Below are 23,990 nucleotides of genomic sequence, written 5' to 3'. Positions count from 1 at the left end.
GAGCGTTTACTTGTCTTAATCTAAATACATTTTGTATCTATTTTGGTTGTAAAAACCTTTAACATTGAATGCACGTTCAACCTGATTTTGCAGATAAAAGGTTTAAAACATGAATTACAAACCATAACAACCCATATTGATCTTTAAAAAGGGTTTAAACTTATATAAACATACTTTAAACCTTCATGTTTTGTCAGATTATAAACAGAGTAAATAGGAAGGGGTGTACTTAAGAACATAGAAATTGATTTAATGTTAAAAGCCGTCCGATTATCAAGATTTTTTTTTCAAGATTTAATTATTCACTCAATACACAATACATGTAAATATGATTACAAATTTTAACGAGGTTAATAGTATGTAACTCACACATCTTACAATATTCTTTTAACAAAGATAGGACAAAGTTTAACATTAATACAAAATAAAACGAATTATTTCAAAAAATATTTATCAAAGTTTAATATGATTATTCAGTTCAATATTTTTCTAAGATTATTTTTATAAACATGCAAAGTTTTTTATATGTCACATAATTAGAGAGGTCAGTGTTCATTAATTTATCAAACTTTATTATATTTGGATTTATATTATCTCAACAGGAAGAACATTGAACAGTAAATCTGACGACCCGTGTTCGATTCCCGGTCGGCGCAGGTCACTGTCGGAATGATCACAAAATCCTTTCTATGGTCATTCGCACTGTACAGAACTGTACAGAAGTTATGAGTTCCTTGCCTAGTACTGGTAAACGGCTGGAACAATGCGGTTACTGGACTGTGCTCTGGTAAACTCTATGTGGCTTCCTGTCGTGTTCCGGATGGTAAACTACCAACACCACCTTTTAAGTTGTAATACTCTGTTTGTTTTCTGGACTGTTCATGTGAGGCAGTGAAAAGTCAAATTGCACATCCGGTTATAACGAGTCAGTTAGACTTCATCTCCCACTTCTCTTCATCAGAGCATTGGCTAAACCCGAATTTATAATATTTCTACAACATGATATCTAATTGTATATGTTTATAAGACGAAAATAGCCGGAGATATGTATACAATTTTCCAGCAATTAACATGTAGACCTAAAAAGGGGTACTAAATCGAAATAACTCCAAGAATATCTGGGCATCCCAGGCATTGTTTTATTTCTTAGAAATCCGAAATGTATCCCATCGTTCGACTTATATTATTAATGATATAAAATAATGATGAATTTCTCAGAATATATCATAGTACGATATTACGGTGCTATGAGGAACTTTAGACAACCATTGCTAGTTTTTTGGCAATACTTCCCACATGTATTTGTGCGGGTAGAACTTACAAGTGCCATTACTTTTGTAGAAAGACCGGTGTCTGTACGTGTATGTATATAGGCATGAGCGCAGGCACCTGGCAGCATATAGAATTACCGATATACAGGATTTCTTCCTCGTGAAGTGGGTTTCGAACCCCAAAGTTTATATGACCATATATTTATTTTATCTGATAATCATTTATCCATCAATTTTGTGTGTGAAATTTTTTTTTATATAGTGGGTCATTAAATTACAGCTGTAATTGTAGATATATTCTAGATGCTAAATATGAAATAATAAACCTCAGCTTTTTCACTTAGTGCATCTAAACTGCGTGGAAGGGTAATTCTTCCGTAGTGTTTACGCTATTTATTATTACACAATTACAGATACGTTAATATTTTCGGGACTTCCCCATTTTATTTTACACTCGTATACTAAAGTATTCAGTTGTAACACGTATCTCGTCGTAGCAGACGGATATTATATCGTTTAAACATTTTGGGAGGTGTAAATCCATTGCAGGTACGTAAACCTATGCATATACATGTATTTACTCTTCTTTTTATGTTTATTTTTGTTTCATTTATCCATCTAAAAAACTTGTTTTGATTGGGTAAATCAGTTATCTTATTTTATCAAGGTTTTGAACATGTAGCTTTCATTGTCTCTTATTTAAACGATATAAAGTGATATAGATAAAAATCGCGCCAGGTTAACCGCAAACCTTTCACGTTTATCGTCTATGTTTATTATATTCATGGGGTTACATGTAGTTAGCTTAAACCTGGGTATACTTTGTATTTTGTTGTGTTTTTCTGCAAATTAAAAGTGAAAATGAAGTGAAAGGAATGTTAACATGAAATGAAAATGGAAGAAAAAGGTACTGATTTTTCAAAGCTTTATTAAATTGATGTATGTCTAAACACGGACTTATATTATTGTAATATACATCCGTGGTCTAAAGACTTGTCCCGGATTTTTTTTACTAACTACAGCTTTTTCCCCGAGCGTTAAAGCGCAGTGATACAAAATGGTTGATAAAAAAAAGAAAGCACTTATGACGATAGAAATATATGTTTATATATGTATCTATATGGCAACGTTTGCGTTATAACTTTACAGCCCTTTCCGCCAATCTTGGGAAAAGAACCTCGAATACAATTGTAAGAATACACAAATTAAATAGTAATTTATTGCTAAAAGTTGTAGACTTAGTTAATTCCACTAAATCGAATTAAAGTCCATCTAAATTAAGTAAATGTATAGATATAAAAGTAAACAGTAAACAGTATTCATATAATTGAGTATTATCATTACGTTTGTACAAACCGAAAGCTTGTTGGCATTTATCTGCATTTGTTTATAATCATTTAAATTGATTATGATTGTCAGGAATATTTTCAATAATATTTTTACCAAAGTAGACTGAATGTCAAATATATACCTTCATTATACATTACCAAAGATTAAACTCTATGTTTTTGTTTACATCGAAAACCCACGTGGTAGAACTTCAGCTAATCCGAGGTTATCATGAATGATAGCCGAGGGTGTTCCGATTGAATGATTAAATGACAGTTTTATGAAGGAAAGGTTAGGGGGGCATATGTCAACCCCCGTTTTGACCATATATGATGACAGAAAAGGTCACCATGCAGTGTTGCTGATTTTCAGTGTAATGTTATGGAATAAATTGACACTGTCTCTTCGAATTTAAAATGAAATATATAACAAGCAATTTCAAATTATAATATGAGCCGTGTCATGACAATACCAACATAGTGGGTTTGCGACCAGCATGGATCCAGACCAGCCTGCGCATCCGCGCAGTCTGGTCAGGATCCATGCTGTTCGCTTACAAACCTTGTAACTCGTAGAGAAACTGATAGCGAACAGCATGGATCCTGATCAGACTACGCGGATGCGCAGGCTGATCTGGATCCATGCTGGTCGCAAACCCATTATGTTGGTTTTGTCATGACGCGGCTCAATTAATATTGTTTTTAAATGTTTTGATACGAAAATAATCATCCGGAATTTCAAATTCCGTACTTGATAGAGTATGTACCGGGTTTTATTGGCACAATCGATGATATCGGGCGCGAGGTGGGGAGCTTAGCAAGCAAAATATCTTGCACTGATGTGCCAGCTCTTTGTCAGGTTGCATAGATACATTCAGTTACCGAAAACAGGCTTAAGGTCTATGTGGTGATAATGTTTAAACCTTAGTGCGTGTGCATGTAGCTTGGTCTAATGTTCTGACTACATTGAAATTTTTTTTTAAAAAGTTAAAGTTTCCGCTATCCTCTTGGTTCAATTTACTGGTGCAATTTTTTTCGTTTTGTGTCGAGGTATCGATGACATACAGTCAGTGATAAAAATATCATATTACTGGCATGTGCCTTTAAAGAATTTGTTAAACTTCCCTTTCAAATATATAATATAATAATGTTTACATACGCTTAAAATCACTACTTATCTAACACGCAAAGTTAGTTCTCTTTTTAAACCGAAAACTTGTCCTTGAGAGTTAAACTCTCGCAGTCATATTGGAAATGTAATTCAACATTGTCTATACATGTATATATATATAGATAGCTGCCCTGCACTTTATCTTGCTTGTTACTTGATATTTTACGGTATGGCTTAAAGTAATGGATTTGCCTTGCATTGAATTTCAAACATTCTATTCAAAGTAGCATGAATTTCTGACAGTTTAGAGGCTGACCAGAGTGCACGGACGTTCAAGCTGGCGTGGTCTCTTTACTGGTGGCAAAGGTTGATATCATTTTCGGTAAATATAGTATCACATTTTAGGAAAATACGAAAGAGAAGAAAGCTGTTAATGTGTTACAATAACGGACCGTAAATAAACTCTAGAAAATAGTTTTATCATTATTGATGTCATCATCATCATCATCATCATCATCACACATCAACAACAAATACAACATTATCATCATCATCGACACCATAATTTTAGGCTTAACTTTTAGGCAAAATACGAAAGAAGCGATAAACTCTTGAAAATAGTTTCATCATCATCATCATTATCACCAATGTCATCATTATCAGCATCAACAACATTAACACCACCACCAGTGACAACAACAACAACATCATCATTATCATCAACGACGCCATCATAAAATCATCAATTTTATTCACAATCACCGGTCAAATCAAGTCAAGCCAAATACTTTAATTCACCCAGGTTACACATGAATATACAGCGGATAATACAAAAATGTTATTTGCAAAGGAGGGAATGTTCCGGTCGTGGAATCTAGAGTAAAATAATTTACTACAGGATACCCTTATGCTTTAATCAGATTTGATTAATTGCTCTATTTCTTGCTTTGATCCAATTGAGCAACAGTTTTGCATATTAAAGGAAAAGTGAATATCAGTTAAATACACAATACTTCAATATGCCTATATTTTTGAAAGTTCAGCATTTCTCATAATAATAATAATAATAATAATAATAATAATAATAATAATAATAATTGTATCTTTATTTAAAGAAGGCAATACATGAAGATATACCATCATTTAAAAATAACATATCTAACTTTTAGATTGGCCTTCTGAAAAATATATTGTATAGAATACAAACCAAAAATAACATTTAATAACTATTCCATAGAGTGAATTAAGATTTGGTCCTACAACAAACCTTATTTGAATAGTCTTGTGAATCATTAATATCATTCTTGCAATTTGAGCCGCGTCACGACAAAACCAACATAATGGGTTTGCGACCAGCATAGATCCAGACCAGCCTGCGCATCCGACCAACTCTATTACAAGTAGAGAAACTGACTGTTCGCTTACCAACTCTATTACAAGTAGAGAAACTGACTCAAATAATTGAACAAATATACATGCATAATAAATCTTACAATGTATAACATAAAGAAATAGTTATGAAGAAATTTATTTGATCTGCAAGATATATATTTTTATATTTATTTTAAAAAGATGTCAGAGAATTAGGTGATATGTAATGATGCATACCTCAATTTATAACCTGTATTTTCAGAAATCACTTGGGAGAAAGCCAAATAGTGATTCTAAATAGGTTTGAGAAATAACAACAGTCTGTTGCATGAGATAACGTGCAAATGCAACCAAAAATAAATAGAATTATGGAAATACAGATCTTAATTTCTGGAAACTGAAATTAAACCAAAAGACAAGGAAAAGCTTGAACTTAAATCAAATGGTCATAGAAGGGTTGGAAAAAGTCCATATTACAACAACAGTATGTTTTAAGTGACAAAAACTAAAAAAAAAAACAACTCGTTGATATAGATATATTTAAATGTGTTAAAAATCTTATGAATAAGAAACAAGAAGAATCAATGACGAAAAAGCGGCGATTGGAGAGAGAGATGTCACAATCGTCTGGAATAACAATTCTTTCAAATGTTACACAGACCACTGAATTATCTAGTGATTTAGAAGACAACAACTCTGATTCATCTTCTGTTAATCAGTTTGACGCTCTCAACGGCAACGCCCGAGTACAACAAATGGCGCCACCTTCCAGCAAAAGCAAAGAGTTCAAACAAAACGTGCTCAGAAGCAATTTGCTAGAAAACGCCAAGTTTCATGGAGCATTGATGATGATGACGAGACCTTTGAAAAGGAAGTAAGAGGACAATCCGACACGTCGGCACAGCAAATGAATCCTGGACAGTATGATAATAATTTTGCTGGAACGAACAACAGCCATCGAGCTACAGAGAGAGGTCTCGACACTTTTGCTCTTTCATACAATAAACAACCTTTTAACAAAACATGTGACCGAAATAATCGTATTTTTCAATCAAAACTGAGGAGCAACACAACCTCGCAAATTCACGGTCATGAGAACGAGATTCAGAGGCAAATACTATTAGACAAACTTGTCAGACGGAATGATGCTCAACAGCTTCAAAGCAGACGATCTCAGAGTGCGACATCTTTGCGCGTTAATAGTTTACAGAACCGGTCCGATAGTCATCTGTACGAGTCTCTTCAATCGCAAAATGCAGCACAAAATATGTTAAATAATAATCCTCCAGTACAAACAGTTGTACACATGACTTCAAATGATTCAAATTACTTACATCCGGTGACTGAAACACAAATTCACAGGAACAATTTAAGAAAGGCGGAAAACATGTTCGCGAATTCTGGCGATGAATCTTCCGCATATGCTGACGTCATGCGGCATAATGAACCTTTTAATGTAGGTCAAGGTCAGAAAAAATGTTATGACTTTTGCAACAATTCATTTTACCGGAAGGGGTTCTATATATTACTGATTTTCAATGTGATACTCATTCTGCTGAACACATTCGGACTGCCTTACGTCTATTTTGCCATAAATCAGGAAAAAGAAGTTAGTAAAGCCGCGAACCTGAACGAAGGAGGAGAGTTTGCCAGTGCAGTGCATTCCGAGTTCTGTGTGAAATGCGACAAACTAAATGAAGTGGTGAATTCTAGTGAAGTTTCCATCAAAGACGGACAGTGTTGTATTAAGTCGGCCGAAAAATTACTACCAATACTTCTGGAGGTGAGTTTATTTCCTTTTTTTCAACCTATGGCCTCAACATGCGCCGGTATAGTGAGCAAGTCAGGAAATCCAGGTAATATACTGTACGATATTTAAATAACGACTCTTCAAATTCAGCCAAAACATAAAATATTGTTTGTTTCCCGTTCCTATACCTACCCACAAAAATCTATAAAACTAAAAATAATAATAGGGGAGAATAGGGGAGAAAAGTCATCGAGAATCCTATCTTTTTTAACTCTCCATTGCAAATATACTAACTAGGTATAAAACTTCTAATATTTTGCTTCTTGACTGAACCAGTCAAATTTTCTTCTTTTTTTAAATCCATGTAATTCATATATGTTCATTTAATAGAATATTTTACCTACAGTACCTACATACTCTACCAAAAACTGGCCTTAAACAAAGATAATTTTAAGGCTGGCCTTGTATTCCTTTTCGAAATAGTAGATCCAATCAGTTAATGAAGAATGTTCATTTTCAGTACGTCATTCGAAACTTATCAATGCGATAATTTCAGTGTAAAGTCTTACAGTCTTATCTATATCATACATCCTATTAATTTGTAAATTAACTACTCTGTTTACCACTTGTTTTAAAACATTTACCACGTGTTTATCACAGACTCCTCTCAAAATTCTGAAAAAGGGGCGATCCCTGAAGCACTGAAACAACAAAATAACAAGAAAATTGTGAGTCTGTACATGACATAAAATGGCGTGCAATATTCGTCACGCCCCCTAGCACCTAATTGAGCGGTACTCAATTTTCAACACTTGACGTGCTGGAGTCAATGATCTCCTAGAAAGAAAAATATAGCAGGATGATTGATTATATGTTGGATTTATTGGTTTAAAACAATAATCACAATTAATTTATTTCTTATTACAGATTGTTGATGATTTAGCGCGTGTTCCGACACCAGGTATGTATTATGTAAAGAGTACTTACGGCATTAATTTATAACTGCCCCATGTTAATAAACACAGGGTAAATTTAGAACTATCCTTTGTAAATTACATGAATTTAGAGCTGTCCTTTATAAATCTAATAAGTATCGGTGTCAGAATGTTGAAAATATATGAGCCGCGTCACGACAAAATCAACGTAATGCGTTTGCGACCAGCATGGATCCAGACCAGCCTGCGCATCCGCGCAGTCTGATCAGGATCCATGGTGTTCGCTTTCAGTTTCTCTACTTGTAATAGGGTTTGTAGGCGCACATCATGGATCCTGATCAGACTGCTTGGATGCGAAGGCTGTTCTGGATCCATGCTGGTCGCAAACGCACTATGTTGGTTTTGTCATGACGCGGCTCATATATTATCCAAAAATATGTCGTCTTCTCCAATGACCGGTGTCGTTCTCTATTTTGAGTGTTAAATGTATCATAATTATGCATTTCAAACCTGTAATGTTTTAAAGATTTCATACTTTGGTTTTCAGAGAAAACAGCCAATGTTCCTGTCATTCAATTAAGAGCTGACAAGACAAGTAAGTTCATATGATTCCTTTTACTCGGTCATTTACCATATAAGTAAGTTTTATCACCTGTACTGTTCTAAAAAATATATACATTTTATGAGTTCTTGTACGAGAGAAAATATGAACCTATCAGGTTGGTTTAAAGGAGGTCGGTCGATGTATTAAGGTGTCATCTCTGACTGAAATAATGCATAAGAGGGCACCTGCGATTTTATTACATAGACACCGTTATATTATCGGTGTATCGGTATACATTATCGGTGTGTCTGTATACATTATCGATGTATTAATAAATGGGAATACATGTCTATGTACATCATTATTCTGCCTTTACACATAATCGGTATTTGTTGTCGGTATAAAATACATCTTCATCAAACAGATAAATATTGTTCTCTTTGATATAGATTAATACCATATTTATGTGACTGAATCACAAATATGATACAGATGTAAACACCACATGCTTGTATATACAAGTATTATTAGTTAAAATATATTAGATATGGGTGGTATAGCAACGTATTGACACAAGCGATGTTTGCCAAAATAATCTTGCCTATTCCGGCACTTTATGACCTAAACTGTGTGTGTGCGTCGTTAAACAAAACAAAACAAAACAAACAAAATTCGTGTAAATTGTAAACGTTCATCAACATTGGCGTATCTTTTTTTCTTGTCTATTTGTAGATAACAAATATCATCTAGATAACAAAAATCATCCAGAAATTATTTGGCAAAAAAGGCCAGATGTTGGGACCTTTGGCTCCACAGATAGAGAAGACGACGAAATAAAAGTTCCAAAGACTGGATACTATTATGTGTACAACCGAGTAAATTATAAATTACCAACATACGAAGGCCAGTCAAAAGAGTTTCCCATCATACATACAATCAATAAAAAAATAGGTGACAAGGAAAGTCAACTAGACGAAGTAGTTCAACGATGTTTTCCTACTAACACTACTGGTGACGTCATACATGCAAATCAGCATGGATCAATTCACCATTTAAAGAAAGGCGACAGACTTGTCATTACATTACATCATCCAAAATATTTTCTTCCTGAAAATACACTATTTGGAATGTTCATGGTAGCAACTTAGTTGCCTTAATTTCGACATACTTCGTATAAATTCGGCAAACTTCGCATTACTTTAGCAAACTTCGTATAACTTCGTAAAACTTCGATAAACTTCTTATAACATCGGCAAATTTCGTACAACTTCGGTATGTTTGATTCTTTTTAAAATGACACGGGTTTTTCTCTCTCACTGTCATTAAAACGTTTGTTTAATCTGTGTTTGTGCGGTATAACAGCATAGTATGTTTTCAGGTTTGTCTTGTTTTATATTGTAATTGAATGTGTATTGAATGATTTTTTAAAATAAAACGGCTGTGATACTTTTTATTTGTAAGAAATTTGACCTCAATCAACGCATTTATTTTTCATTTATTTCATATTTCATGTGAAGACTATTCAAAAGTCATTTCTTTTTTTTAAATTGTTCACAAATTTCATCCATACATATCTTTTGTGTAAAGTTTATGAATATTACATATTGCAGTCTGTTATATATGTTTTTTATGTATATAAAGGACATTTAATAGAGAAATATAAGCTTTTGATAATATTCAAAGCTTTGCTCGAACAAGTTTATTCACCTATTCTCATACAACTGTAAATATACATGTCATTAGATTTGTTAAAAACATTGTTTACCATGAATATCTTCAATATCAACATAAATGTACATGTATGATTATAATTATCATGAACAATGAACGTTTTATAACGCTCATTTAGATATTGTGTTCTTAATTTTATACATGTATCGTTTATAATCGGACACCCTCGACATTTTCCGTCTTAGTCCGGTTATATCAATAGTTTCATTATATTATTATTATTATTATTATTGTTTTTATTATTATTATTATTATTATTATAATTATTATTATTATTATTATAAAATCGAAGATACCAAAGGAATGACCCAAATGCGGCAGATCGGAAATGACGGAAATGGCGGGAAAATGTGTCATTGCTCAAAAGTCAAAATCATTTATAGGGCGCTTGTTATGTGCTGTCACGCATGTTTGCATATTTTATATCAATGTTATCTAGATCTAATCTAGGACAAGATGTCATAAGGTTATTAGGTCATGATAAATTTATTCAATAAAACTGATAATAAATAATATATACGACTTAATTGTTTACTTACACAAGTCATGTAGGCCTAATAATAAACACCAAACAGTAACCTACGCATATGGTTGAAATTTCATTGAATTTAGTCCCCGCAAAGTCTTAGATGCGAAAATGCGGAACATCTCTATTTGTTCCATTTTTTTTTAAGCTAACATTCAACTCAAAAGCCTATATATATAACTATTGCTGTTTTTTGTTGTTGTTTTTTCACATGATTAAGTACATTATCGGCTTTAAACGCCACTTTAATTCCATAAAGCGTGTAAGGTTCGAATACCGCCAGAGACACTGAATTTTGTCATGTAAGCAAGCTATCCAGATAGCTTACAGAAAATCGGTTAAGCCTCGGTCTCAATTACTCCCGGCAGAGCCCAGGACCATCCCGGTAAGTTACCGGGATGATCCGGGACGGTCCGGGATGAAATTATTGTTGCGGTCACACTTACCCCGGCAGCACTACGGTAGTTCCCTACTAACCACCCAGGATGCGCTCCGGATCATCCAGGCAGAGCCCAGGTGAAGCTACGGTTCATGCCGGTGCTTCCCCGGTCGTTCCCGGATGACGCCGGAAGAGCCCCGGTTGACCCAGGCAGAGCCCCGGTCGATCCAGGCAGAGCCCCGGCAGAGCCCAGGACGATCCAGGCAGAGCCCCGGTAGAACCCCGGTGGATTGAAAAACTCCCGAAAATGATAACATTGATACATAATTTTTATTTAATATAATATCTATTGTTCCAGAATAGTAATTCATGACGATTTTCTGAAAAATCCTTATGCAAGACTGGATAGAAGGGAAATGGGAAGGGTTTTAATACAAACAAGTGCAATCATCGCAAATTGTCGTTATTCTTTTGAAATGATCCGGGCTTTGCCGGGGCTCTACCGGGATCAACCGTAGCTCTACCTTTATCCCCCGGGGCTCTGCCTGTAGTTACCGGGGCTCTGCCGGCATATGCCGGGGCTCTACCGTAGCTCTGCCGTAGCTCTACCGGCTATATCATACCCCGGATCATCCCCGGTTTGTGCCGGCAGAGCTACGGTGCTTTCCCGGTATAACCCCGGTCGTTCCCGGCAGAGCTAAGGATGAAGCCGGCAAAGCTATACCTTCCCGGATCATCCCGGACCACCCCGGTGATATTAAATATTTTATTCCATCCGGGGTCGAATGCTGGATGTTCCCGGATCATCCAGGACGTTGCCGGCAGAGTTACGGATGTACCCCGGTTGTTCCCGGTCGTACCCCGGTCGTTCACGGATCACCCCGGACGTCTACCGGGGCTCTGCCGGGGCTCTGCCGGGATGTAAGTGAGACTGTAGCTTTAAGTACAAGCGGTCTGTCTCAACCAATAAAACTGGAAAGACGGTTTACAGTTTTGGATGCGACGTAAAACCCAAACAAAAAATCCAGTTGAATTTGTTATGTCGAATTATTGAAAACACTGTCTAAAACATATTCATTACCATTTACTATCAAGAAGGCTTAGAATTTGCAGGAAAAATTAAATTTGTTTACATGTTTTTTCAGGTAAGCAGACTGACATCCCCTTGTTGTTGTTGTTTCTTTTCTGTTATTCCCGGGGTAGAAACATTTTTGTCAACCTCACATAATGAGTCATGTTGGGGAATTGTTTAGAAGTTAAGCCAATAGTAAGCGCAGTCTATCAGCTTGGGACTTTTTTACGTGATATAATTATCAATATTTAGATCAGCAATCTTTAAACAATTACAGGGACATCTAAACTCCATATCATATATACAACACAGTACAAAACATATCAGCTGACGTAATTTATCAATTAAAAAAAAATAACAAGACGCAAAACCTTGACATACGGGTCATGCTTTTCAAAATAACATGCATTTAAATTTTGGCAAAATATATAGGTAGTTCTATCAGTGTCAAATATCTGGTAAACGAAGAAGAGGTATATTTACTACGTTGGTTTTTTGTTTTTGTTTTCGCGACACGAAGCATCGTGTTTTGTTGTAAAATTCATATAATGAGCCGCGTCATGACAAAACCAACATAATGAGTTTGCGACCAGCATGGATCCAGAACAGCCTGCGCATCCGCGCAGTCTGATCAGGATCCATGCTGTTCGCTATCAGTTGCTCTACTTGTAAAAGGGTTTGTAAGCGAACAGCACGGATCCTGATCAGACTGCGCGGATGCGCAGGCTGGTCTGGATCCGTGCTGGTCGCAAACCCATTAGTTGGTTTTGTCGTGACGCGGCTCATATGTTTTAAAGGCACAATATTCCTCAGAAAAGGTTTTAATTTTTATTTGATTTTTGATGTCCTGTTCTAGTTTCCAAACAGAAACTTAGTAACCATTTACCTGAACCGCATGTTGCTTCTGTTATTTTCTTGCAGTTTTAACAATTTCAGTGATTTAGTTATTTGTATGAAAGTCAAAATACTACTTTGTTTTCATTTTGCTATTATTATGACAGTGCTACTTTCTTAAAGTAATTAGTATATAACATACTCTATAATCATAATTTAAAAGTTATAAAACTCAGGTATGTTTTTAAAGAAGATTTCTTTTTCATTTCTGAGGCATTAATGGGCCTTTAAATCATAGAATAGAAATAAAGAAGTGATTTACGTACTTATATTTACACCGTTGGCCTTGAATCTTCCTTGTAAGTCTATTGAGATTGATAAAACCCTGCCAAAGTCGGTACACAATTATGCAAAATCATAGCGTTATTTAAAGGCTAGATCCCGTGCATTGGACGGGGTTTTATTGTGAATAAAATAAAGACGCTATCATGTTTTCAGAAATCAATTCAATAATAGATATTCAAAAGTGAACTAATTGTATGTATCTTTGTACTGCAATCAATCAGTAAGACAAACTGTAAATCAAATACAACCTTTATAAAGTCCTATTCATTGCATAGTTATACATCTATATTATAAGTGAAAAAACGTAGGCATACAAAATATATAAATCAAATGCAAAGCAGAAAAAAACGTGCATAAAAGAAAAATTCATTTGTGTTTATATAATAAAAAATAACATATGATTTTACAAATTTTAACTACAAGTACTTTTCTCCCCTTTTTTTCTTTTTTTGAATCTTGGGAATATAAAGGCCACGTAATTCGTGTGAAAAATTTAACAGTAAGACTATTAGAGAAGTACTGTTTTGGTGAATTAAACATATTAAATAGAAATATTATAAACTATTGTTATATATATATATATATATATATATATATATATATATATATATATATATATATATATATATATATATATATATATATATATATATATATATATATATATAATATATATATATATATATATATATATATATATATATATATATATATATATATATATATATATATATATATATTGATTTAATTTGAATGTTTGGTAAATGTTGTTACGTGAACATGCATGTACAGTTTATGAAGGTGCCTAAAGCTTGTCCCAGTTTTTTTTAAATCTTGATTAAATTTTGAAAAGTCATTAATAATGCTGCCAAGAGAAGTTACGCATTAAAGAAAATGTAACTTTATATAAAATCCCCGCTTTATAAGGTACAAGACAACTAATTATATCATCTTAAAGGGATAATTAGGCAAAATAATGACAAAACTATCAAAATGATTTTATGTACTCAAATCACGCTAAAATGACATTTCTTAAAGTTCCAACACGAATTTCTGTTTAAATTCTACATATATTGGGTTTGAAGCGTAAACATATCTATTTTATTGAACAAAATTTAGACGCCAATAAAATTACCGAATATTTTTAAAACAAGTCATGTCACTGTAATAAACCATTGAAGTTACAGTAAAAGATATTGTGGATATTGTAGGATTGAAACAAGTCTAAGTCATTCATTTGAAATGTTCTTTAACGTTTCCAGAGTTGAAAGTGACAACTTTTGTGAAATCCTAGTGCTCTAACCTGACCCACGCGGGTCAAGTTAGGAAACCACCATTTTATTTTTTATACGAAGAAAAGTTTTGTTCTTTTGACTGTCCAGTGTATTCACTTTTGGGGCATTAACACAATAATGAATGTAAAATCCAAAACAAAGAAATGAATATTTTGCCTGTGTCTCCCTTTAAATGATAGGCATAACATGGTTAGATTTTTTAGTAATATTATTACGGACAATTTTCACTGGATGCAAATTAAAAAATGGGATTATCTGCTGTGGTTATCTGACCATTTTCGAAAAAGGAAAACTGACTACCTATTATAACACTGCACATAATATGATATATAACATTAACAAGCTAATTATATAGATAAATATATAGAAAATAAATCCATAGCCTACTACTCGCAGTTGGTTCAAACAATACAAACGTTCTACTTATTGTTGTTAACTTTATGATATGGATTGCCATTTATTTATTTATGCCTGCCCGTTCGTTTATGCGTACGTTCTTGTGATGTGTCACACGAAGCTCTAAAATGCTTGAGCTAGAGTCGACTTAATTTACAGGAATGTTGATCAGCATGTGAGGGTTTCGCTTGTGGATTAATTCGATATTTGTAGAGTTATTGTCTCAACTTGTGTCGTGCGTACCCTAAAACGTGTTTGGAGACGTGAAAGAGACGTGAAACTTTACAGGGATGTTGATCAGCATGTGCAGTTGTGCTGCTGGGGGGGGGGCTTGATTGTGTTTTTTTTAGTATTTGTAGAGTTGTTTCCCAGACTTATAATGACTTAGTCAAACTTTGCAATTTTCAACTTGTGTCGCTGGTACCCAAAAATTATTTGACCTAAACTTTACATAATGTTTGTCAAAATGTATAGTTGTGCATCGAAGGTTTTGCTTGTATATTTATTCACAATTTGTTGAGTGATTGCTATTAATTTTGTAAAAATCGTGCCAAAATGTTATGTCATTTGTACCTCTAAAAGTACTTGAGCAAGAATAAAAAAACTTACATGAATGTTGATGAACATGTGAAGTTTGCCCTGCTGTTTTGCTTGTGAATTTTATTTTCTGTTATTTGAGTTATTGCCCTTGACTTAGTTTGAATTTTTAATTTACCCGTGTACAGAGCGTAACATCACATGCATGGAGGATCCGAATATAACTCGGGACAAATGTTTTCCATAGTGAGACTGAATGTCACGCGAAAAATTCAGGTGTCTGTGGTAAAGATCAAGGTCACACTTAGGGGTCAAAGGTCAAATAACAAAATTAAACATTCATTTGATATTATAACTTCTATATACATGAATGGATTTGAATATCACTTTGCACAAATGTTCTCAATGTTGAATTGAGTTGTCCCGCGCAAAATAAAGGCAAACGTCACAAGAGGTCAAAGGTCAAATAAAAAAAATATAATTTGGTTGTCAGAACTGTATCTTGCTTATGCTTTGAAGTATTTATATGCTTAGTGGTCAGAGATTTTTCTTTAGTCAAGCTCGCTTGCGCTGAGCCATTCCCCCTTCTAATTAATTAAGGTATAAAAAGGGTGCAAAATGTGCAGACACATGAGTCAATTTGTCGGTTACTTATGGTGGCATATTTCTGCCACCAGATAAGCATATAACTAACTAGTTAATTAAGAGGTTAACTAGTTACGTAACTAGTTAACCTCTTATTTAACTAGTTAGTTATCAGGTTAACTAGTTACGTAACTAGTTAACCTCTTATTTAACTAGTTAGTTATCAGGTTAACTAGTTACGTAACTAGTTAACCTCTTAATTTACTAGTTAGTTATCAGGTTAACTAGTTACGTAACTAGTTAATCTCTTAATTTACTAGTTAGTTATCATGTTAACTAGTTACGTAACTAGTTAACCTCTTAATTTACTAGTTAGTTATCAGGTTAACTAGTTACGTAACCAGTTAACCTCTTAATAAACTAGTTAGGTATCAGGTTAACTAGTTACGTAACTAGTTAACCTCTTAATTAACTAGTTAGTTATCAGGTTATCTGGTGGCAGAAATATGCCACCATAGTTACTAGATAAAAATATGGTGATAAAAATATCCACCGCACGATATCAAGATACATGTTTAGTTAATTGTCAGTTTCGAATTAACTATGCACAATATTAAACGTATTTCAAATATCTTTACATTTTTAAAGATATTTTTACTGTATTGCAATCTTCACTTTGCTTTAAAGTTTGATTTTTTGAAAAATTGCTTACTCTTAGGTTTAAAGCTTTAATGTTTATACTGTAAATAGGTGAAATGGAAATCCCCGTTTAAACCAGTATGACTTAAAATATACAGATTTAGTACGTGAAGATTAAAGAACTATCTGAACACATGAAATATTTTAATATCAAGATATTAGTCAACAGTGACATAAACTTGGAGTGTTAATATAGATGGATGTAAACAATTAAAAAAAATCATTAAATTAAATCAAACATAACTGACCATCCTTGACATTCTCAACATCAGATTTTAAGGTAAGTAAAATTTATAAACATACGTGAATTGAAATTTCAAGTACGTTATGACTGTTATATTTGTTGTTATATTTGATACGTGCACTTACGTTATATGCTTGTTCTGTGTTGTTGTTGTTGTTTAATGATAATAATTAATAACTCTTAGCCATCTTTGCACTTCCTTAAGTTGACAGTCAATAAAGGGGGGGGAGGATTTGAGTCATTGAGGACAAAATTCAATGCCTGCCGCGAAGGTAATTTAAGGTTAAGTAGAGAATAAACTTGAGGGCAAATTTTGAGGTAAAACAAATTCTCGAAAAATTGAGGTCAACAGATAAGATATAGTTTGGGATTTGAAAGGCAAAAACAATTTTTGGGATTTGAAAGGCAAAAGTTATTTAGGTTAGAGATGTTAAGGGCAACTATTGGGGTAAAAAGAACCTTGTGGTAAAGTTGGGCTCAGGTCTCAATTGGGGTCGATTAACTAGTAAATTTGAGGGTTTAGGCTAAAATAAGAAATTCAAAGGCAAATGTGTGGTCAATGAAGGGACATGGTGATATAAATAAGGGTTAAATAAAGAGCAAAATTTGATGTGATGAAAATTCAGGGCAACAGTTGAGATCAAGTCGGGAGTTTGAAGAGCTAATGTAGTTACGGTCAAAATGGGATTTTAAGGGTGAAACAAACTACTACGTTGTATCGTTCTTATATTTACTTACAAAACCAAATTGTCACTATCTTTTTATATTACATGTTTCGTAGTTTTTGTTAATTTATTTTCCGCATCCGCATTTTGTTCCGTAAATCAAACCAATTTACATCAAGGGAACACAATAGCGAAAAAAAATCCCTTAAGAAAGACCAAATGGCAGAAATGAAAATGCTTAAGTCTGATATATGTTATATCATACAATCTTATATATTTTGTAAAGTTCGGGAATTCCTAAAAAATAGAGATAACAGCCTGCATGTAAGCATTGAATTTTCCCCTGAATTTTGTACCTCCTTTTGTATCTTATTATTTTGTAGATATTAGATGATATAAACACGTATGAAAGATAGCAAAGTTAACGAAGAAGCCAATTGTTATATGTCATAAAACGTATCATAGTGATACAACAAAATGAGCCGAAAACCGGCAACCAAAAGGAAAAGATACGAAAGTACGAGATCTGAAGCATCAGGAATTTCTGCATTGTCCAATCTAACTCAGTCAGCAGACGATTTAAACGATACATTTGAAGCTTGTTCTCCAACTCCGAGATGTAACTGCAATAATGTTACCAAAGCGGGCTCGCGTACTGACCTCATTAATGTTGTGCAACCGCAAATTTTCTGTGATGCAAACAGAGGTGTAACTGAAAGACGTGTGTCTTTTGGTTTAAGTGATGATGAAGAAGAAACATGTATCAAAGAAATCAACAGCCAATCAAATTTTATGAATGGTAATAGGTCAAATGAAAACTTTCAATTCCAACACCAGCGGCAATGTGTGGACGTTTATGCCCAAGCGCAAATCGTTCCACAATCATTTGGAACTCCATCAAACTGTCAAAGTACAAATTGTGTATCTAAAGTGCCTAATCAGCGCCATGATACCCTGGAAAAAGAGTTGGAAATCTTACGAAGAAAACATGCGGAACAACAAAAAAAAATTGCTTTTCTGTTAGAAAAAGATAAGAGAAGAGAAAGGTTTTTGCACAAACAAGGGTGTTCTGCCAGTGTGACGTCATTACAAGCCTCTGCTATGGGGAGAGGCCAAGAAAACAATCTGCAAGAATTTGCTCATCGCAGATTACCAGCAAACATTGAAGATGAAGTTATCATGAGACACCAACATGAACGTACCTTTATTTTTCCAAACAGAAATCAATTTGGTGTGTCACAAAGACGTAGTAGGTCTTGCGACTTTCTTTTGGATCGCGAGGAAAGAGAACAGTTCCCTGTATCTTCGCCGGAAGAAAGCCCAGTTCCGGTTGAGAGTGAGAGCTCGGGCTATGAAAAAGGTGCACGGTACATATCTGATACGGATACGGAGCTTGACAGCAGTAACAACGAAGAAGATCAGTTACAAAAAGCTAAATGGTTCAACTTCCGTCGCGGCTTTGCATTACTCCTCTTGCTAAATGCAATTATTGTTACTTTAAACATAGTCGGAATACCTCTGTTTTCTTCTGTATTGAAAGACCAGCCTGAAGAGATTATCTGCATAGATTGTAGCTCTATAAACCAGAATTATGTTACTAAGTTCCGGAAATTAGACGAGAAATGTTGCCTTGACTCTGCTAGTGAGATGTTGGACCTCTTCCTAAATGTAGGTATCCACAAGTCATTAATACATACATTGATTAATAATCGTAACCAATTTTCTATCTAGCAAAGTTTACCAGAGCTAGGCAATGTAGTTTCACATGTAAGTTGCTCAGTAAATGTGTTATAAACTTGTTAGTCAAAACCTAAATGTTATATTTTGTTACAGTTAGATTATCATTGAAACATATCTAAGAGAGGTTGCTAATGAAAACCATTTAATGTTTTATTGTCATTAGGTCACTGACGAAATGTCTAAACGTCCATTACCGCCACAAGGTAAGTTAAACTAATAATTATCCTTTTTATTTCTCAAAATGTGAAGTTATTATGTTCTACTTGAAATCTATAAAAAAAATATCATGGTTTTATTGACTTTGTAGAAGTCTTAAGAACTGGTAGGTCTAGGAAATGGGCCGTGAAATTCTTTTCAAAGCTGCATGCCTCCAGATGGGCCGGAATATTTTTAAAAAATCAAACTTGAGAATATGTATTAAGATTTTGAAAATCAGTAAATGATTTACATGGTATGTGGGATTAATGACTGATTTTGCAGTATTAATCTCCATAATTTTATGCTTTACTAGGGGTATATTTGCATATTCTGACCTCTTTTTTTAAATTTAAGTGGATTAAATTGTAAGTGCCCTTTGCAATATGAAATTAAATTACTTTTTTCAATTCACAATATTTTACTTTCAAATTCATTTTTAAAATGTTCATGAAAATAAGCATGAATCTGAAGGCGTGTTAAAAGTTAAAGGTGTTAACTTATTTGAACAGAAATTAAAAATTTAACAGGAAACTATGTTCATGTGTTTCTGTACAAACTATCATTATATAGATTATAGATGTTGATCCTGTATACTTTTTTATGGAGTTCATTTATGTTTATTATGATTGAAAAAAGAACGATTTATTTTTATTGACCTACTTTTTCCAAAATGTAGGGCAACTTAATTGTTATTTACACGTGGTTTGAAACGAGTTCCTTTCAACTTCATGCGAATTGTTCTTTCTTTTCTTATTTCTAGCGCAGAGAAGTGTTGAAGAATTGCCTATGATACAGTATAAGGCACGGAAAATGTCTAAAATAGGTGTCACATATTTTTGTTTCATATAATTCTTTTCCTAATTATAGCAAAATAGTTTGTAGTAAGTAAAAAGAACAAGATTTTAAAGACTTTTTTTATTAAATTAAATGCAGCATTGCCTGCGTGTATTATAGTTTAAATTAATATTAGTTATGAAAATTTATGACTTGTTATATGGTCATCCTTAATCGGTTATATTGCAAACAACCGTTTATATATCGTCATATAACATGTCAGGAATATTTAACAAATTTATAGTACAGTAAACTTCCTTTTTTAAAAATGAAAGTGAGATTTGTGCATAAAATTACAGTAGTCGTGTATAAATTATAAATTATCCAATGAAAAGCGACGTTACAAACTTGCAGTGTTAACTTATAATATTTAATACATTGAATAAAAATGATTTCGCACTATCATTATAAGCATATTAAGGGTTGCATGGTGTATAATGTTTATTACAGGAAATGTTTCAAGGATAACTTGGCAAAAGGACAAGCAGAATCCAGTACAGAAAGGGTTTAGCCGATTGAACTATACTGACCCAAACGACCAAGGCACAATAATACGTGTACCTCAACCTGGGATTTACTTTATTTACAGTAACATTCAGTTTGTTAAAAATAACAGAGAGGGCGTGCAACATGAAACGTTCGGACATTCTATAGTAAAGCTCGGAGGCGAAGTGATGGAATCGGCAACAGAAACGTGCTTCCCTAGTAAGAATGAAATAAGACATAATTCCCATCTAAGCTTTATGCATGAATTTGATAAAAATGAAAGCCTATATGTTAAACTACACAGTACGGACCATTTTAACGCTGATGGAACTAAGTTTGGAATGTTTTTCGTCAAAAGAAATCCTTAAGTTGGTAGTGATTAATTTTGATGATCTTTCTGTAATACTAACCCTAATGAGATGAATAATGACGTCGCAGTGACAAAAATATGCTCAAAATAGGTATCCAAAAACTGCCGAATGGCCCCTGGTTATCCAACATTAGCCGATGTTAAACGATCTTTAGGGTGCATAAAACAGCAGACGATACTATGTATATATTATTTCATATTAACATTGTAATAAAACTGTTATTACAACTATATTCCTCTTTGATCTTTCAAATTATGATAGGTATAAATTATTCTGACCTAAAAATTCTTTAACATAAAGGAATTATCAATTTTGGTGCTCCTAAATACACATAATCTATATTTAATTAAAGCAGGTGGCACAAATGTATGATTTATATGGGAGTTTTTTCTGTATAATTTATTTTGGACGCCGTCCAAATGGTATATTATAGTATGAAATAGATTGCCCTTGTAGAAAATAGTGTAATGTTACATGGTTTGTGTTAATGGATACCTACCTAGCAGATAAAATTTTATAGGAAACTCAAAATAAAGCCCTAGATTAAAGTGTCGCACTAGTTATCTAAGAAATGCTGTTCGCGTGGGTTCAAAACCCTGTCAGGGCCAAGCAAGAAACTTTTAACTCATTGATAAGTACTGACGGATTCCGGTGTTTCAATAAGCTTATATCTACTAAAACAAAATATCTATAAACTAAATGAAGTCCTGGTATTGAAATACAATGGTGGCCCACTGATGACTCAGACCTTTTCATACGGTTTCACCATTATCTATTTAATATACGCCGGATGGAAAGTATACCCTTGATATCAAATATGATTTAATGGATAGTAAACAGTGACTAATATTACATAAAGAGCGAGTCCTGAATATGAGGTTCGGAGTGACATACGCACTTTATCAAAAATGTAAAATGCAAATGAAAAGAATGAATGATGCAGGAAAAATGTGAATTTCAAAGAGAGTAAGACGATGACAATATTTATAATACTGCATCTGTTAATGGAGCATACTTGACACTATGTATTTACAAATTTGCAAAGACTTTTTAAATTCAAATTAAGTATTAAAAAAGGCAAGGGGGCATGTTAAATCAAACTATCCACATACTATCCCAAACCTCGATAAATATTTTAAAATTACTTGTCCATCTTTCAGTTTGGACAAAACTATGAATCATTTTTTAAAGATAAATGTAAAATATTTACTGACTGTCGAGCAAAATCTGACGGCTAATTTTGGTCTGCATTGACTGGCATAGATAGAAATTGTTGCCGCCGTTTGTGCAAAACCACTTGGTTTCATGAAAATTTACAACAAAATTCATTTCTTTTCATACAATTTTCTGTGGAAAGATTCGTGTCACGATTTAAACTATTAATATTTAGTTAACTTCAGATAATCAAAATGTAGCTTTTTACTGTTTACATGTATATTATTTAATATAGAGACCAAGTTTATAGGCGTTCAATAAGTCATATAATCTAAATATTATCTTTTGACCTAGTGACCTACTTATTGATTATCCCTTTTTGTTTGAAATTTTTACTCATTTGATATAGGCAAGTTCTGTTGCAAAATGTCATTTAGTTTTATCTAAATTTGTGACATTTATCTTCATATTTTCCTTTGATTTGACATTTCTTATAAAAGGTTTGTAAAATTCAGACAAAAGGTGTGACCTATAGAGTTGTTAGCAAAACTGTATTCGTAGAAGATTAAAGTTGTGATACTTTTAACGCTTACAAGGTTTAGTTTAAACATATTTATTTCAATATTTGCATATATTACATTTTATATGTACATAATTGTAACATGAAATTGAAAGGGATTAGTACGAAAGAAAACTTTTATAGTTCCTCTCCCGTACAGGGTTTGACCTAGTTACATAGATTTGACCTACATATACATGATTCTGACTGACCTTGACATATTCTTTATGCCGAAATCTTAGTGTTCGTATTTTATCACAACCGATCTAAGACGGATAGATACGTAAACAGGTAAACAGACGTGTTTTGAATATTTTACTATGATTTGATATTGTGACATAGATAAACCCTTCACCTGCCGATTTTGTGTGCTTTGAATTTTGAACAGTCCATTCAAAGTTTCAGGGGATTCGTTTATCAAAGAGTAATGAGCCAAGATCTATATACAGGCTGGTGACTCTGATCAAGTCACAAATGTCCCAGCAGAGTTAAAGACACATGGTGCATTGTTAAAGGTCATCCTACACGACATATTAATTAAGCTAAAACATGCGATTGTCTTTAAGAGTACCGCCAAAGATTTATATGATTTTTAGAGTGACGGCTTGGCCGAGTGGTAAAAGCGTCGGACTAATAATCTAAGAATTGCCGCATTGGTTCAAAACACTTTACACTTTTTGCTTAGTACTGGTTGGTTCCAAGAACGGATTCAAAAGTGTTTCAATAAGCATATAGCTTCAAACACAATCGAACTTAAATACGTTAGCATTATAACTTATAATAACATATAAGGATAGGATCGTTTATTGTAATCTAAGATAGTTATTGTCCTTATGTGTATTGTGTCTGGCAAAAAAAAAACATATTTGACAACTTTCCTCCAAATTTTGTCCCGTCCTTGAACTGTCATAGTTAAAATTATTTCTGCTGGTCTTTTTGTGAAGAATATATTCTACATGCATTTTTTTATCTCAATAGAAAAAGGACTTAACACTTCCTTGTTTATGTTTGCTTTCGTATACCCCGAAA

At 33.5% G+C, this 23,990-nt stretch overlaps 2 protein-coding genes across 3 annotated transcripts; both read left to right on the top strand.

The window, feature by feature from the left end:
• Window positions 1–1,720: 1,720 nt before the first annotated feature.
• Window positions 1,721–10,556, top strand: LOC132718027 (uncharacterized). Of its 2 annotated transcripts, none has more exons than XM_060701632.1 (5): window positions 1,721–1,820; window positions 5,344–6,864; window positions 7,759–7,792; window positions 8,314–8,361; window positions 9,043–10,556. In XM_060701632.1, exons 2-5 carry the CDS (start codon window positions 5,989–5,991, stop codon window positions 9,456–9,458), a joined length of 1,374 nt encoding a protein of 457 aa, XP_060557615.1. In that variant the 5' UTR covers window positions 1,721–1,820; window positions 5,344–5,988; the 3' UTR covers window positions 9,459–10,556. The 2 variants fall into 2 exon arrangements, with proteins under 2 accessions (XP_060557615.1, XP_060557613.1); XM_060701630.1 differs by lacking the exon at window positions 1,721–1,820 and adding an exon at window positions 1,913–2,178.
• Window positions 10,557–16,644: 6,088 nt separating this feature from the next.
• Window positions 16,645–21,479, top strand: LOC132718026 (uncharacterized). The gene is made up of 5 exons (XM_060701629.1): window positions 16,645–16,989; window positions 18,002–19,286; window positions 19,522–19,561; window positions 20,317–20,379; window positions 20,841–21,479. The coding sequence occupies exons 2-5, from the start codon at window positions 18,096–18,098 to the stop codon at window positions 21,242–21,244; spliced, it is 1,698 nt and encodes a 565-aa protein (XP_060557612.1). The 5' UTR covers window positions 16,645–16,989; window positions 18,002–18,095; the 3' UTR covers window positions 21,245–21,479.
• Window positions 21,480–23,990: the final 2,511 nt, after the last annotated feature.

This window comes from Ruditapes philippinarum, unplaced genomic scaffold, assembly GCF_026571515.1.
Source record: "Ruditapes philippinarum isolate M1 unplaced genomic scaffold, ASM2657151v2 ctg2348_1_1_1_1, whole genome shotgun sequence".
Classification (NCBI taxonomy): domain Eukaryota; kingdom Metazoa; phylum Mollusca; class Bivalvia; order Venerida; family Veneridae; genus Ruditapes; species Ruditapes philippinarum.
This window is presented reverse-complemented; position numbering and strand designations above follow the sequence as displayed.

Coding starts and splice junctions, on each gene's coding strand:
- LOC132718027 (XM_060701632.1), top strand. CDS start 5,989: ATGAATCCTGGACAGTATGATAATAATTTTGCTGGAACGAACAACAGC. Junction 7,793..8,313: donor AGCGCGTGTTCCGACACCAG/GTATGTATTATG, acceptor TTTGGTTTTCAG/AGAAAACAGCCAATGTTCCT. Junction 8,362..9,042: donor ATTAAGAGCTGACAAGACAA/GTAAGTTCATAT, acceptor GTCTATTTGTAG/ATAACAAATATCATCTAGAT.
- LOC132718026 (XM_060701629.1), top strand. CDS start 18,096: ATGAGCCGAAAACCGGCAACCAAAAGGAAAAGATACGAAAGTACGAGA. Junction 19,287..19,521: donor TGTTGGACCTCTTCCTAAAT/GTAGGTATCCAC, acceptor TATTGTCATTAG/GTCACTGACGAAATGTCTAA. Junction 20,380..20,840: donor ACGGAAAATGTCTAAAATAG/GTGTCACATATT, acceptor TGTTTATTACAG/GAAATGTTTCAAGGATAACT.